Genomic DNA, 17626 nt, shown 5'->3' on the forward strand with positions numbered 1-17626 from the left:
TTTTAGTTTTGGTAAGGAGTATGTTATAACTGCTTGCTTTAGTCCTATGTGCTATCTAATTTTCATGTTCTTGCTAAACTTGAGTCCTTGTGGAGAACTGTTAGAAAGGTGCATTTCTCCCCATTTTTTATCCCCTTGGTTGTCTATACCTTTGTGTGATTTTAAAGACAAGAAAATAGGGTTCTTTGAAAGCTCTAAATTTGTCCTCATGAACTGCCTAATTATTTGAGCCCATAAAATAAGTTGGTTTCATTTTTTGTACAAGTTTAAGTATTGGAACTGCTCATGAGTCTCATGTGGCATTATTTGGTCACTAGTCTATCTGTTTAGAAGCTATTGAGGTAAACAAGTTCTATACATGAATCTCAGGCCATCATTTAATCATATTTTTCTTTGTGGTTTGTTGTTCTGTTTAAATTAAGTGTAAGTGAAGCCTGTTTTGAAGGTTAATATTTGATTTATGGTAGAGGATAAAGTATGACCCTTGATGACTTTATGTTATATTCTAGGGAGGTAAAAAAATTGCGCCCTATTAAGGAAGTCTTGTCTGCCTAAATAGTAACTATAAGTTGGAAATGTGGGCTTTCTTCTATTTCTGTGGGATGTTGGGTGTATCTTTGGTTTGGGTTGTTGTATGAGAATTAAGTAACAACCCTATATAGATATATAGATATAGGTTTTACCCATGGAGGATGTCACCCTTAAAATATATATATATATATATATATATATATATATATATATATATATATAGGTTGGTTGGGCCCCCATACTCAAAACACCAAGCAATATTTTTTTTTTTTAAAAAAGACAAAAAGTGGACCCTACCATCTCCACACTCATGAAAAAAAAGTGGACCCCAAGCAATGTCTAAAAACAAAAACAAAAATAAAAAACGTGCACCCCATATTAAAAAATCAAATAATATTTATGTAATTCCCAAAGTATCCCCACTAAGTCAATAATGGTGGATTCATTGCCACATGCATATCAATCCATTAGTGGGAGCAAATGAAATTATTGTACAGCAAAAAACATGGACCCCATATTATTGTTTTTCTTCAAAAAGTTAAGTAGCAAAACCATACAATTTCCTTTCTTTTCTTATATTAGCCTGAGATCTAATCTAGATATTTAACTGTTGTATTTGTTATTCCGCCGTGTCATTTATTTATTATGTTTACTAAAATAAATATACTTAAAATATTTACATTTTAAAATAAGATAGAATTTAATTACTTTTTCATTCTTTTCCTTACTCTAATAAATGTGAAAAGAGACTACTGTCGTAAAAGAAAAAATAATATTAAATGGACATCAAATAATTAATAAGGTAAATTAGTCAAATTATAATTCTAATTGACGTTTCCTTAAAAAATCGTGCAAAAGACAACATGACAAGTAAAATGAGCTAAACCAAGAATATTTACCAAAAATTAAAAAATAGTAGTCCTTCGTTTAAATAGAAAATCAAATTTCTACTTTGTTTCGTTTTAAACATGTAAAATTAATTTAATAATTTGAATTAGAATTATCCAAATCAAAATTTGATAAAAATAATAAGTATTGTCTAGGTCCAATGAACATACATTAACAATAGAATATTTTACACCTTTAAATTAATCAAATTAAAATTCAAAAAGTATCGCGGCTTAAATATTGCTATTGTTTTATCTCAAAGAGAGGAAAATAGTTTCCTTTTAAACAAGTCCCTCTTTTAAAAAGTATTAATAAATTTTTGCCAACTTTGTATTCGTAGCAATTACTAATATAATAAAGTTTGGAATACAGAGCACAAACTACAATGTTATATTAATCGTGTTTTGAACATAGTATGTGTCTATATATATATATATATATATATATATATATATATATATATATGCATAAAACAAGTTATACTTGTGCATGTTTATTTATATATATATTACCACTACCCAAATACAACTACATACAATAGATACAGTTATAAAAAAAAGGGCAAAATTAAATACCAGCCCATTTGAAGGGCAATTTGGTCAAGCTCTTTCCATTGAATAATTCCATTAGTTAAAAGTAAAATCTTACTATAGCTTAGTATTAAATATATTCGTAGTTTCCCTATTTTGTCCCTGCTCATAAAAATTGGATGATGTCATGGGTATTAATTATGTTTTATACGTGTCACTTTTACACTCCTTTTACTTTTCACTGTTTTATCATGGTCACATAATTTCACTTAATAAACAAATAACATTTGTATATACGTATTAATGTTCATCTATATATATGCATTGACAATGCAAATTTAGGTATGTTTATTAGCAGTATAAAATATATATATACTATCACTACCAAATACATAAATCTTTACAATTGTACACAACTACATACACATAAATACACTATATAATCCAAAGTGTTGCGCACGGGCATACGCCGTCTAGTTTGGTATAAGGGAGGAATATCACCTATATGAATTAGGAATTTTTCTTTTGCTTTAATCAATACTCGGTTGGGCTTGGTCTTTTACTGGTCTTAATATACTGGACTTCCATTTGCTTACCTCTGCTACTCCATTTATGACTGGAATTTGGGCCTTCACTTTCTTCATCTCTTTTAAAGTCTGGTTGAGTTGGGCCACCTATGTTTGGGCTAGACATTTATGCCATGTTAGCCTAATTAATTATATGATTGTGTACTATGTGTGTGGATAAGTATAGCTATTTTTTACTTGTAAGCCTTGTATTCAAAAAATATTGAACTCTCCCTTTCTTATGTACCATGAGTTTAACACATAAATGGAGAGGCAAATTAGCACTTGGGGATTAAGCTTAAGCCTTCGCTGATGTCTATCATGCCTGGAGTTCCTAGAAACCCCTTGGATCTTGTGTGGCAGCAGGAACAAGAGGGTGAAAGCTTTCCTTTTTGGGATATTTTAGTATCACCATGGGTGTGTATACCCATGGTATATTGTTTGGAAGTTGTGTATATTTGTTTGTATGGAATTGCATATTTTTGTTCAAGAAAAATGATCTTATGGGCTTTTCTATTTATTTTTAATGTTGGGACAGTTTATGTACTGTTTTAATGGGCTTTAGAATTGTAAGGCTATTAGTTATATGCAAATTTGGGCCTATCTCTTTGCTGTTTTTAGTCTACATGGGTATATATGCCTAGTCAAATTTCTATTCCATTGAATGATGTATATTAGAGTTACATGCCTTATATCTTTATTATATCAGTTTCCTTTATTTAAGCCACGGTCTAACTTCCTAATCCGTATTTCCCCTTTCTTTGCTTGCATGAAATACTATTCGTTGGGCGATTTCTATTTGCATAAACCAATTGGGCTAAGGGCCCAATAATCCTTTCTTAATCGAGTCCGTGGGAAAAGTGGAAAGGGAAGCAAATATGATGAAGGCCCATCCATGGGTAAAAATGGAGGCTGGGGGGCTTGGTAGACCCACCAGCTTGATTTTTTCTCTTTTAATTTCAGTTGTATATCATATATATATATATATATATATATATATATATATATATATATATAATACTCATGAAAAATATTGAAACCCCTATGCATGTGTAGAAATTAGGAGATAAACGTTTAGTATTTTAGGAGGTCGCTAAACTTTTTTCAAAACAAGGATAGTAATGAGTTTTTTTTGCGTAGCAAGTCAAAACTCAGCTTTGGTTCTAAATGTTTTTAAATTGGTTTAATGACACGACTAGTGGTAAAAAGTGAAAAAAATGGGATTTTGGTTGAGTAAAAAGGGGAGCAATATCTAATAATTTTTCCAAAAAAAAAAATGGCTAGGTAATAAATTTTGGGCTATCTTCCATGATTTGGAAAAGGCAAACCGTGATATTCTCTTGAGATTTAAATGGGGCTGTAATAAATCCTTTTGCAAAACTCAAAAGAGTCGTTTTGATCTAGACCTTATTTGCTGAGAAATAAGAGACTCGCATATTCTTAAGGCTGGAAATGGGTTCTGAACTTAGCAAAAATGTGATAAAAAATAGTGACTGATTTAGGCCCGGAAGCCCAAAACCAAATGGACTGAAAATGAGGGAAAAACACTTGGATCAAAATTGACGTATGATGGACTTTGGGGTTTGGAATATGGTTGGACCTTATGGGCTTCAAAAGTGATAAAATTTGGAATAATTAAAACTTTACTTTTTCTTATATATGTATAAAATATAGAGATAATACTCATATTTTCTTATAAAAATAAAAATCCGTAAGAACTAAACTCATCTTACTAGGACTAGAATAGTAGCGACTCTACTCGGGAGAAATTCCGAGTGTGTCCTAGTCTGGCAATAAAGTGAGTTGAACACTTACTTGAATTTTTAAAAAAACCCAAAAACCCCTTTTATAAAGGGGACTTTTTGCCAAATTTTTTCCTTGAAGATCATGAATATGAATGACATTTTTTGTGGAAACTTAAACATCTATAAACAAATAAGTACATTAATCACACATTGGAGCTCATAGGTCAACCGTATTCTACGGATCTTTAATACTAGGGTGCGTAAAACCTTCCCCAGGGGATCACCAGAACCCTTACCTCGAACTTCGACACCACAAGATTTCTCTCTTGCTTGAAAAAATCTTTTACTCTTTTTTTTAATTTTCCTTTAATAGATTAGGTGGCGACTCTAAAAACACTAAAATCCTATTAGAGCACCAACAATTTCGTAGTAACTTTTATGCCTTAACCCACGTAAAAGCGAATCGTAACAGATATTATGTGTAGGTTCACAACAAAGGAATCATGCCTTAAGAAAGAAAGGGTTAACCTTAGCATACCTTTTCGTCTCCTTAACTACTTAACGTTTCTCCTCCCAAGCTCACAAATCTACATTCAAGAAAATTCATACTAGAGTTAAGTCTTGAAAACACTCATAAGGTCAAACTAGAGTAATTAATAAGCTAGCGGAATTTGGGCAGCACTTCCCCTATTTTATCTACTTCCACCAAATTTCAAATCAACTCCCAAATAGCAATAACAACATCAACAATACCATAATCAAAAGATTTCACGCAAACTAAGCTCAATCTAATCCCAAAACTTCTTCTCATAATCAATTTTTAACAACAACTTCAACACAGCCTCTTATACACTTATATACTACACCTCTTTAGCATCATTATTATCCCTCATAACAAGATTATGCTCAAAACATGCTAATAATTATAGCTCAAGTTGATTTACAACTCAAAATATCATTAAATTCATATTTGAACTTTTCCTTCAATTTCTCCTCCACAAATCTTAGCATAGTCACAAAATAAACTCATAAGCATGAAACTAAGATGAAATCTTACCTCAAAATTTAAGAACACTTCAACTTCCAAAGTCACTTCACCTTAAAATTACCCTTTAAAGCTTTTACAAGAAGAAGGATTAAGTTTGAATCTCACTTTGTAACCCTAGATGCTTGGATCCTCACTTTGATCTTTTAATTTGGCTTGGAATTATGTTTGGATATGTTTGGAGAAGTTTCTGGAGCTCTCTTGAACTTGGAAGTGTGTTTAAAGTGTCTAAAATGAAGAGGGGTCGTCATACTTAAATTCTAGAAATTTCCACCGACTTGTATTATACAGTTCGTGTAACTTGGCTGTATAATATTATACGGCCAATTTACTGGCCGTATAACATTATACGGTCCATATAAGCCGGTTGTATAATGCTGTTACACTGCGGACATTTCATATCGTTCAATGTGAATAGACTAATGCAAGCTTGAGGTGGACATGAAGTCCTTATGACTTTAAGGAGGGCATTTGGCAGATTTAAGATGTAAACGACAAGATTTTGAAGTTATATGAATTGGTGAAACTAAGTTCGTCGAAGAAAGTAAAGTATAAGTCGTGTTTGGGGAGGCTTTTGCAATTATCGAGGTAACGATTGTTTAGTAATGTCTTGGGAAGTAGTTATAGGGCTCCTTAGATAGTTAATGAAGTGTTAAACAAGAGCCAAGAAGGTTCCGCAAGGATTAGAGGTTGAACGAAGCGGCTAGAGCAAGTTTCGGGAATTCATAATTGTACGGCCATTTGTACGGCCCGTATAATGGTCCGTAGAATACTTCTAGAGGAGAGTGACCCCTGGTAGGATTATACGGTCCAATTGTATGGACTGTACAATTTATACGGCCCGTATGATTAGCCGTATAACAGGGTCGGGTCACTTTTTTCTCTTTCCCATATATGCACGACCCTTGTTCCAAATTTTCATTTCCTCACTTCTCCCAAACTCTTGAAAGCTCTAGAACATTCTGCACACCATATTAACATAAACCCAAGGGAAATCAAGGATTATCTACCAAGAATCAAGTGTGGAAAGGCTCTCTAGGGTTTGTAGAGTTCAAGATTTCTTTGGGTGGTGAAGTTGGAGTTCCATTCAAGTGAGATACTTTGATCCAAAGTTCATCCCTACACAATAAAAGGTGAGTTTACATCTATTTCATGTTAGTAAGAGTATTTGGTTGTGGAGTATACTCTTGTTGTAAATGACACTAATGATGTTGAGGAAGTATTATATGAAAGGGGATATGATGTGTGTTGTAGCTATGATTATGGATGATTTTGAAAGGGAGTCTTGAGAATTAAACAAAGCTTAATTTGAAGAAATCTGTTGATTATGATATTATGGGTGTTGTTGTCGATGTTTGGGAGTTGTTTAGTATATGGAGAAGGTTGACGAAATAAAGGAAATGCTGCCCAATTTTTGTTAGCTCTTAGTCGCTTTAGTTTAGACTTAAGCATGTTTTAAATGATCTAATTTAGTACGAATTCTCTTGAACGTAGAGTTGTGAGCTTGGAAGGAGAACGTTTAGTCGTCAAGAAGACGTAAAGGTATGTTAAGGCTAGTCCTCTTTCTTTCAAAGGCATGACTCCTATATTATGATTTCCTCTCTATATTTCCATGACCTTCTTACATTCCAAAGTTGAAAGTCTAAGATTATTAAGAGTCCCTCATGAGCTAGAGACAAGATATGTTCTATGATAATTATAATGATGACGATCCTATTTTTCAGAGATTCCGAAGCTTATGAGATGACGCTATTATGAGATAAAAATCTTATTTCATGAATTCATTGATGTTATTTCTTTTTGTTGTCTCACCTTATAATATTAGCTACTTCAAGGTGAGACATAGTGATGATGAATGTTCCATAATACAATCGGAGGTTACCGACCTTATGTCACTCCGATATGATTGTAGCTCTGACTGGGCTCACATGCATGCTTATTTTTATATATGATTATATCGGGCCTAGTTGGCCGGGCAGACACCACTACCTGGGCGTAAGTGGGCGGCTCATGGATGATGATAGTTACATCGGGCCTAATTGGCCGGGCAGTCACCACTAGTGGGCGGTGTGAGATGACTATCCCGGACGCGGGCTAGTAATGATATATGACTCACACAGCTTACTTATATATATATATATATATATATATATATATATATATATGGTTTTAAAAGTAAAAGTTAGCATGCATGGTATCCGCCGTAAGAGGCAATCATATGTGCAGGTTATCTCTTTATCTCATGTTCCTTATCTCTTTATTATGTCATTATTCATGCCTTACATACTCGGTACATTATTCGTACTGACGTCCTTTCTTTTGTGGACGCTGCGTTCATGCCCGCAGGGAGACGGTCCAGATCCCTAGGAGCATTATCAGCAGACACACAAGAGCACTCCACTTCTCCGGAGTTGCTGTTTATTGGTATATTCTTCTGTGCACATATTTGGGGCATGGCGGGGTCCTGTCCCGTCCTTATGATTTTAGTACTCCTGTTAGAGGCTCGCAGATACATATGTGGGTAGTAGATATCTTATGATTTCTTTAGTGTACGTTTGGTATATTATCTTGTAGCCTCGTGGGCTTGTACATATACGTATATTTTGAGGAGTAATTGAAGATCATTTCATGGTAAGCTTGTTTGAGAATTGTGTTGATCTACGTTGAATATGATGATGAGTATGATGAGTGCTGCTCGGTAGGCTAGCTCTGGGTACCCGTCATGGCCCTCTGGTTGGGTCGTGACATATGCCACCATCATTTCTGCTTCTTTGTAAAATTTTGATCTCTCTGTATAATATTATACAGCCAACTTACGGGCCGTATAATATTATACGGTCCGTATAATATGGCCGTGTAATGTCACCTGAAACTTTTACTTTTCTGCAAAAATTTTGTATTCTTAAATACAGTCCATATCTTAAAATACAGATCATATCCACTTATACGACTCATACACCATATTGTCCAAAACAACTTTTGACGAACCTTCCCGCTTCGATTCACTTATAAGCACAAGTTAAGTATGTCCAACCAAATATGTCCTTGAAACAAATCCCGATCCAAATCTAAGACACCAACGTACCACAAATCTCGATGCGCAAAACTACAAGGTGTAACAATAGACCTTGAAGAACTACCGCATATTTTAAGAGGACCCCTCAAACAAATCTGTTGAAGCGGGTTAGTTGGTTAGCATGCCCCTTAGCTCCTTGAGCGTAAGCGCACGACCCAAGTTCGAGTCCAGACTATAACATTTTTTTTAGGAAACTTTACATGGCATAGCTAACCCTAAGAGGTATTTATGATTAATAACTACTATTTAAGTTAATTATATTTCGTAGCTACAATTTTCATTTATGCAGTTGTATATATGTATTTGAATGTATTTGGGTTACGTACTGCAAAAGCTGAATACAATAGTATGTGTATTCAAATACACTCAAATACATGCGGGGATACCTAACTAGCTTCGAATACAACTAGAAAGTGTATTCAAATACACCTAAAAAGCATCTATGAAATGTAAATACACAAAATCTAGCTGCGGATTGTTAACAACTCTAATAATTAGTCATTTCTGTAAGTTGCCCTTTTTTAAAGCTCGACAGTTAGAAAAGAAGGAACAAAACATGTTGCTGGCAGGTTTCGAACAGGGAACCTAACGTGTATAACTTGACACCGAACCACCAGGCAAGCGAGTGAGCTCTAAACAATTGTGCCATTTCATATATATTTATTTACATCGATTTTATGGGTGTTTAACAAAATTTTTAAATGATGCGGTGTTGCAGGACATTATGATTAGATACGGACCCATGATTTGAAGTCGATGCTTCGACTAACGTGCATCTTCCTTTGATGGTTGCCCCGTCCTCTTAAAATCCTAGGTCCGCCTTTGGTAAGATCTTTCTATAATAGTCATTCTCTCAACATTCTCTATAATGATAGAGTTTTCTTTGGAATCGCGATTTTACATTTTATGTTATATTGTATGTTCTCTATAACAACATTTCGATATAGTAGCCAAAAGATATCCAGAAGAAGAACGTCGTTATAGAGAGATTTGTCGTACGACAAAGGCACAAACTAATATAGTTTCATAGCTTTCAATTGAGTGACATACCCAATGCAGTTGACAGATACGCCGGCGTTAGTAACATGTCTGACAATGTGATCATTATCTATGTACAAGGGCAATGTGATCATTATCTATATACAAGGGCATAGCTATTAAGCGATCAGTCGGAGACCCTCACTGCATGTCCATATTACTTTGTATACATATTTATTAAATGTTGAACACCCCAGAGAAAATTTCTCGTTTTCACCAGTGTCTATATGTACCAATATCTTTGTAGAAACTGAAACTTCAAAACCAGGTTATAAAAGAGAGCAACCTGCATATATCAAGCCACAATACTTTGATCCCCACTCCATGATACAAATATATAGATGTTATATTCTGTCAATCTTAAAGAATTTGAGACTCAAAGAATTTAAGAACTAGTTTGACCATGAAAATTTTTCACTTTTTCCCGGAATTTTTTCCAACTTTATTTGAAAATCATCGTTTCGCCATGAAAATTCCAAATACAACTTTATTTGGTTTTATTTGGAATTTGGAAAATACCTAAATTCCTGTTTTCACTTTTTTCACTATCAGTACATTGAAGCAACCAAATATTCTTTGCAAAACTATAACCAAACACAACTTCATCTTACTTCAACTTCAAAATTCCAAATAAAGTGGAAAATATTTGGTTTTCATGGCCAAATGCCTACTTACTCTCCTCAGAACTTCCCTTTACCAATAAGCCACAACCAATCCAGGGCAATGCCAGAACATATTCCAGCTTGTAGGCATAATACTAGCAAATTACCCAATGCATTTTGTTCAGGTCCCTACACAAACACAAGTACTTCATAATTTAATTTAAGCTAAAAACTAATAATGAATTACCCCTTTTGTTCTGTTTAATGTGACACACTTTCTTTTTTTGTCTGTCCCAAAATAATAGCTTTCTATATTTAAAACAATTTAAATTTCTCAGTTTACCTTAATTAATAACAAGATTTTCACAGAATTACCAACCTTGTATCCCTGAGGAGCAACTGTGAGGACACAAACAGTGAGATAACCATAGGTGAGTCCGAGGAAGGACACGAGCATTATCATCCAGCCCTGTTCACCATACTTCGCGGTGAAATAGAAACAAGGAATGAACAAGAAACGAGACAGTGTTGCGATCATTAGGCCCTTTCGTGATTTCAACTTCAATTGCCCGACCAGAGGAACGCATCTTCCTAGAAAATCGCACATATTGAACATTGCTATCAGGACTAAAGCATACCTGAAACAGGGAAAACTCGGTTACTAACATAATTTACCTCAACGGATCAGTAGAACTGAGGAAGCATCTTCTTGTGGTGTCCTTTTGTTATTCAAATTGTAGTTAAACTAAATTTTATCTTGAAGTAAAATGTATTGTCTACTACTATCCCCATTTTATTTTATGCATCTTACTTTGACCGAGAAGACTTTTGAATCTTATCGTCCGTACGAAAATACCTTTTTGAGTCTTGTGGTCTTAAACATATCATGTGATTGGAACTAAAAACTTGCTATATAAAAAGTGAGATTGTAATAGACAAAAAAGAAAGTAAGACACGTAAATTAAAACAGGGAAAATATATGATAGAAAAGAATTTTGATAATTGGTTGATAGTGTCTTGACTGCAAGTGCATTCACAATTCAATTCTATCCTAAATCAAGTCAAATTTGAATTATGTACTTTTAAAGATAAAATCTGATATCAAAACGACTTTTATATCACCAAAAGATCGGAACCTTATTTTTAGGCCGATAATTTTTCTTGATAGGACAAACTATTGGAAGAAAGTAGTACATACCCAAAAGGCCAAGATCTTGATCATAAAATGCCGTGCCATTTAGAATTTCTAGTTCAAGTAGACTTGCACTATTTTTTTATTTAATAAAAAAAAAAAAAAAAAAACTAGTTCAGACTGTAAAATGTTGATGATTCCATTTTCCCCTTTTGCATGCTTTCTATCCATTAGCTTAAAAGCCTATTGTTGATGACATATGGAAGCAGTTTGAGAGAGAAATTGAAGAGCTTCTCAAGATCTGGGCCCCCCTACCAATTTCAATTGGACCGGAAATAATATAATTGTTCATAAAACAAATTATTATTGTGTTTTCGATCGAAATCAAAATCTGGATAGAAAACTCATCGACGCTGACAAAAGGGCTATCAGAAAAAGTCTAATCCTGAGGAGAGGAGAGTTCATATGTGAAATTTCTTGTTGAATGCAAGCATTTGTAGATTAAAGGCATAATACATAGATAGACACCTGCTCACACTTAATTAACTTGACCTCAATTGACAACTAAACACTGCAACTTTGAGAATGCACATCTAGGACATCTCAACTCGTCCCCATTGTGTGTTGTGGGCACCCAACGCTTACGTGACACATAAATTTTGGAGGTGTCTAGATGATTACTTTGTAAGTTGAAGTATTCAACGGACACAGTAGAGACGAGTTGAGGTGTTTAGACGATCATTTTCTAAGTTGGAGGGTTCAATTGAGAGTAAAAGGCAAATTAAACTGTCTATCTATGTATGGGAATAAAAGTTTCATTCATGACAAAACAAATTAGTCTCTGCAAAGACAAAACAAAAAAAAAACAAAAAAAAAAAAACAAAAAACGTACCAGGATCCTAAGTTGTGGGAACCAGTATTCTCAAAGAGGAATCCAGGGACGATTGAGAAAGTTGTAACAAAAACCAAGAACAAGTCCAACACGTAGTCAATGTTCTGAAAGAACAATTGTTTGTTGCTTAGACGCTCCAATTGTTTAGCACTATTGTCAGCCTGTTCAGTTCATAGGAGCATAACAAAGGTTAACCTCCAAAATATCATTAACACAGTTTTCAGTCAGAGTTTGACCACAAGTTTCAAACTTCATTGCCCAGTCAAATAGGTTCATAGAAATGAAGGGAATAGGTAAACCATTCATATTAAGCCTAATATGGTAACTTAAAAACGAGTTATGATATTTGGCACAAATATCGATATTTAGCGTCACTTTACCTCTCATTCTTAGTACTTTAATCGCTTTATCTATGGTGGAATTGTTGTATTCAAGCTTATGTTGGTATGTTTTGGATGTTTAGGTACAACGACGACAAATGATGGAAAACCGAGCAATTTTGATAGATTTTGGAGGTGATTTTATTTGCACGAGGTGACGAGAGGATCGCGCAACACTTAGAGAATTTTGGGCAACTGAAGGACTTTGTGTGTCAAACCCGCGTCGCGGAAGGTGTACAACTCGCATTGGTTACGTGTCGCGGATGTATTGCGACTCGGCACACTCTCTGAACTATTGCACTCAGAAATCTCAGACAGTGCCCGCGTTGACCCGCAACGCGGGTGTCATCCGCCTTTTTTCTCATTTTGAACGGGATTAGGTCTACTTATGTTAGTTTTAACCCTAGACTATAAATAGACGTTTTTAATGTTAGGAACGACGTCTTTGGGATATTTTTCAAGACTTGTATACCGTTGTCTCTCGTCTCTTGTCGTTTTTACTTTATGTTCTCCATAGAACCCTAGTTTACTCATCAATTCTTTTGTCTCGTCTCGAATCATGAGTAGCTAAACTTCTTTATTCTAGGGTTGTGGCAAAGACATGATAGTTGGTTTGACGACAATTTTTATCTATTAAATTTTCATATTTTAGGTTGCTTATTTATTCTTGTGCTTAATTGTTTAATTACTTTGATCACTAATTAGACACTATCCGTGGTGTGTGAATTGAGCTAGGGATAGGGAATTTGCATACGTAATAAGAATAAATAGGGCTTGTTCGTTATAATCGTTTTGCTAATGAGGATAAGAATATACCCTTTAGCCTTGCTTAGTTGAATACGGAGAAGTAAATGCGTTCTTGTTATTTTTTGGCGACCATAGAAATATAGGCGTTAGAGTAGCATCTACAGGCTTGTGAGCAATTTGGACGATACTCATAAAGTTATAATTAACTCGTCAACTAGTAACCCAGGAAATAAGATAGGTAGAATTATCAGGAGACTTAACTGGATTGTCGAAAGCCATGACCCTGGAACTCTTTCTCATCTGATAAACCTTATAGTCTTATTCCTAGTCATCTAAATTCTAAATCACAAAGTGTTCGTTTAATAATTTTGTCTTCAACCAATAGTTTAGTTACAACAAAAACACCTTGATTTTTACTCTCTTGAATAGTTACAATAGAATTTGAATTAGTTGAACACTATAGCATCTAAATCTCTGTGGGTACGATATATGGACTTTGAATCCTATATTACTTGTACGACCATGTATACTTGCGTGTGTGTTTGGGAACAACAAGTTACTCCCCTGTTTCAATCTGTTTGTCCTAGTTTGGCTCGGTGGGGAGTTTAAAGAACACTTTTTGAATCTTGTGGACGTAAACTAAAGATGTGTTTGATGTACTAAGATATCCTGTTGAATCTTGTGGTTTTAAATATATAATGTAGGATATTGAATGTAAAAGGTGACATTAAAAAGAAAAGTAAGACAAACAAATAGAAACGAAGGAAGTATAACATATTGTAGCGAGTTGGTTTCCTCGTTATAACTAGTTACATATATTATATTGCACTGATGGTATAAAAAATCTTTACCGTATCAGCTGCTTCCTTCTGGATGCCAGCTGCTGCTAAGTCTGCTGCAACTGTTTTTGATCCTTCTGCTGCTGCTTTTGTGCGGTAGTACTTAACGATTGGTAGCTTAGGGAAGATGAATGCATAAAGAACAACGCATAAAAATTCCAACCATGTTGAAATAGCGAGGAATAACACTGCAAAATCAACAATATTATGACTTTGAGTTTTTGACTAAGGAGTTGATCAATTTCATCAACGAAAACTAGGAGTACAATTTTTGGGTACGTTTGGTAGCTGGTTAGGAGGCAAGTTATTCATGTCTTAAATTATGCATAAGCAATATCACATTTGATAGCTGGTTAGGAGGTAAGTTATTCATGCATAAAATTAATAACGTGTGTGGTTTGCAATTTAGAGCATAACTTATAGATGTATAACTTAGGAGGGATTCCATGTATTATTTTATGCAGGATAGAAGATGGAATAACTAAATCCCACATGACTAATGCCTGCATAAAATAATATACATAGATTCCTTCATAACTAATTTATGTACCACTAATACCTGCATAACTCTAACCAGCTACCTAACTACTAAACTGTGTCCCTTTTTCTTTCTCTAATAACAATAGGATTACCAAGAACGTACTCACTCCTTTGCGAAGGCCGTTATTAGTCCTTTCAAAGGCCGCTTTTGTAATTAGCCTTAAAGCTGAAGTAAGAGCTCCGGAAGCAGCCAACCCAGCTAAAAATGACTGAAAATTTGTAACATTTTCACAAAATTTATTCAAAAACCATAGTAAAAGCAAATTAGTGAAATTATGAATAACTTTCTGCGTGTATTTGGTATACAGGAAAAAAAAATTCTGAAAATTAGTGGTTCTCTTACTTATGTTCTGGTGTTTGATAAGTAAACAAAATATACTGCCCCCAATATCATTTAAATATAATTTAGACAAATATTATGAAGTCGAAGGTAGAGGTGGGGGAAGACAATCAAAATGAAATGCCTGTTTATAGAATTTGTTTCCCCTATTCTATTAAAAAAAAATTATTGTCCTGATAGAATTTGGGGGTTGGGAAGACAATCAGAAATTCAAAAATAATTTTGAAAAAAATATTTTTGCCGGACCAAACACAACCTCAATCTTACTTGGACGAATTCTGGACACATGAAAGATAAATCTCCCACCATGCCACCTTTAACTAAGCCATCTGCAACTCCACAAGCACCAACTATAGCACAAATACCTACGTAATTTCCAAGACCACCCTTTCCTGATGTGGCCAAATCCAACTGGCAAGTAAGAGAAAAATCAAGTGAAAATGAAAAAGAAATAGGCAATTAAAGAAAGTGAGGAATGCAGAATTCATCTTTTCTCTGTTTCAATTGATGTGATACAATTCTTTTTAGTCCGCCAAAAAAAATGATTTCTTTTTATATTTAATGATATTTGAATTTTAAAACTCTCATTTTACTTTTAGGGTGTGTTTGGTACGAAGGTAAATGTTTTACTGAAAAATAAGTGGTGTTTGGTAACTAAGCAGAAAATATTATTTTAAAAGCATTTATATATAGAGCCTGTTTGGATGGGTTTTTTTTTTTTTGGCTTATAAGCTGTTTTCAGCTTATAAGCTGCTTTAGACAAGCTAAGTCAAACGGGCCCAATTATTTTTTTGAGCTTATTTTAAGCACAAAATGACTTTTAACCACCAAACACTCAAAAAGTTTCGAAAAACAGCTTATAAGCAACTTATAAGCCAATCCAAACGGGCTCATAATCTAGGGGTGTGGGCCAGCTAGCATGGGGGTGGGCGTGGACTGGGCCGGCTACGTTGTGGGGGGTGGGGGGGGGGGGGGCGTAGAATGTGGTGTGTTGTAGGATGGGAAGGAGTAGAAAGCTAGTTATGAAACTTGTTTTTCCTACTTCTACGTTATTTTTCTCATTTAAATATGCCTATTTTTCTAAAGACCGAATTTTAAAAATTTTGACCAATCAAACATGAAAAATTGAATAACATTTTCTGAAAAATATTTTCCTCAAGACCAAACACACCCTTAATGAGATAATTTATAGCAATACGAATGTTATGACATATTTTAGATCATATAAATTTAAAAACTTTTCTTTCTTTTTCAAATTTTGTATCAATTGTACTATATCACATAAAATGGATGGAGTATAACATACCACTAGGAGCGCAAATGCGCCTGAGAAGAAAATAGTATATCCGGTTAAGTTGCGCCTTCTTGTATCAATCTTTGCTTCATTATATGCAAGAATTGCAATTGTTGCAAGTGCAAATGGTTGATAAATGAGTGTAAGCACCCTTGAAGGATGGTATTTCTTCATTACAATTTACATGACAAAAGTTAATTGACCATGCTTGAAATTACCCCGTATAATAGAATATAGATATAAGAAAAGATGATTAAAAGGGAAACTCACCGGAAACAACTCATAATAGTAATCTCCAATAGTGAGCATACTATTCCAAGAAACAAGCGATCCAAGTCCAAGAATCCAACATACCACCATTCCACTATATTTCCCCTGGATTTCAGCATGAATAAACTTGTATGGTAAGAGTTTCTGGATGCATTTCTATCTTAGTAATAATAGTAAACATATTAGGGTAAAAATTTAAGGATCTATGTACTAATCGTGTAAATATATTTACATGATCAGATTACTTGTAGGGTAGTTATAGGTAAACTTAATTAACATGAATTGGCAACCTGATAAATATAACAACAGACTCACTAGCACGTGTTAAAAATCACTGATAATGTAAAAAAAAAACTATGTTATGAGTGTATATAACTTAAATTCTAACGGTAATAAGATCTAAAACAAACCTTAAGCCTTGTTGGACTTGAACTTCTGGTTGAATCCGCAACACTCATGACTCGGCTTCACTGATTAATACTTAAGATGATTGCAACCTAAATAAGAGATTAGGACTAACAAGCCAACTTTGCAATAGATGAAGAATAAATCATAGCATAGATGAACAAAAATGTGAAGAGAAATTAATGGTCACCTTTGCAAATTGTCAAGAGAAGGGAAACTTGCTTTTGTTAGGAGGGTGTGGAGACTCATATGAACTGCATAAAATAGTATTAAAGCAAATGAAGTCAACATATTTGGTCTTTAGATAATCTTCTGTGTATTTTGTCATCTCTTCGATCTATCTTTGTTAATTAAAAGCAATTAAATATGAGGGGAAAATAAAACAACCCTTATAAAGCGGTCAACAAGGTTTGTTAATATGAGCCTTCCAAAAATATAATGACTTTACAGAGACCATAATTTTATATTATAGGCAAATTGTTTAGAGTTGATGTTGTATAAAGTTGATCTAGTGAGAAAGATAATCTGGTCCATTGGATATAATACATGTCATGTGTCAATAATCAGATGGAAGAAGATGTAATGGAGATGCGTTAGATCCAAATATTTGTGTTCCATAAGACACATGACGGAAAAAGGAAGAAAAAAAAAAAAGGCCACAAGGGATGTAAATTGTAATACACTTCTTCCATCTTTTTTACTTGTCAAATATGTTTAAAATATATATTTTTTACTTATCCACTTTAGTAAGTTAAAAGATAACTGA

The 17626-nt window shown here is 34.1% G+C and overlaps 1 protein-coding gene across 1 annotated transcript; it reads right to left on the reverse strand.

The window, feature by feature from the left end:
- Window positions 1–9859: 9859 nt before the first annotated feature.
- On the reverse strand, window positions 9860–17156 carry LOC132054822 (equilibrative nucleotide transporter 3-like). The gene is made up of 9 exons (XM_059446795.1): window positions 16866–17156; window positions 16456–16560; window positions 16198–16353; window positions 15159–15302; window positions 14655–14760; window positions 14012–14199; window positions 12046–12182; window positions 10401–10659; window positions 9860–10210 (listed from the first exon to the last, which is right to left on the reverse strand). Exons 1-9 carry the CDS (start codon window positions 16911–16913, stop codon window positions 10100–10102), a joined length of 1254 nt encoding a protein of 417 aa, XP_059302778.1. The 5' UTR covers window positions 16914–17156; the 3' UTR covers window positions 9860–10099.
- Window positions 17157–17626: the final 470 nt, after the last annotated feature.

This window comes from Lycium ferocissimum, chromosome 4, assembly GCF_029784015.1.
Source record: "Lycium ferocissimum isolate CSIRO_LF1 chromosome 4, AGI_CSIRO_Lferr_CH_V1, whole genome shotgun sequence".
Classification (NCBI taxonomy): domain Eukaryota; kingdom Viridiplantae; phylum Streptophyta; class Magnoliopsida; order Solanales; family Solanaceae; genus Lycium; species Lycium ferocissimum.

What these genes read in the sequence shown, in the direction of transcription:
- LOC132054822 (XM_059446795.1), bottom strand. Translation starts at nt 16,913, where the DNA reads ATGAGTGTTGCGGATTCAACCAGAAGTTCAAGTCCAACAAGGCTTAAG. An exon ending in CAAGTCCAACAAGGCTTAAG is followed by an intron (nt 16,561 to 16,865) that starts GTTTGTTTTAGA and finishes GCTGAAATCCAG; the next exon opens with GGGAAATATAGTGGAATGGT. An exon ending in TGTGTCCAGAATTCGTCCAA is followed by an intron (nt 14,761 to 15,158) that starts GTAAGATTGAGG and finishes ACAAATTTTCAG; the next exon opens with TCATTTTTAGCTGGGTTGGC.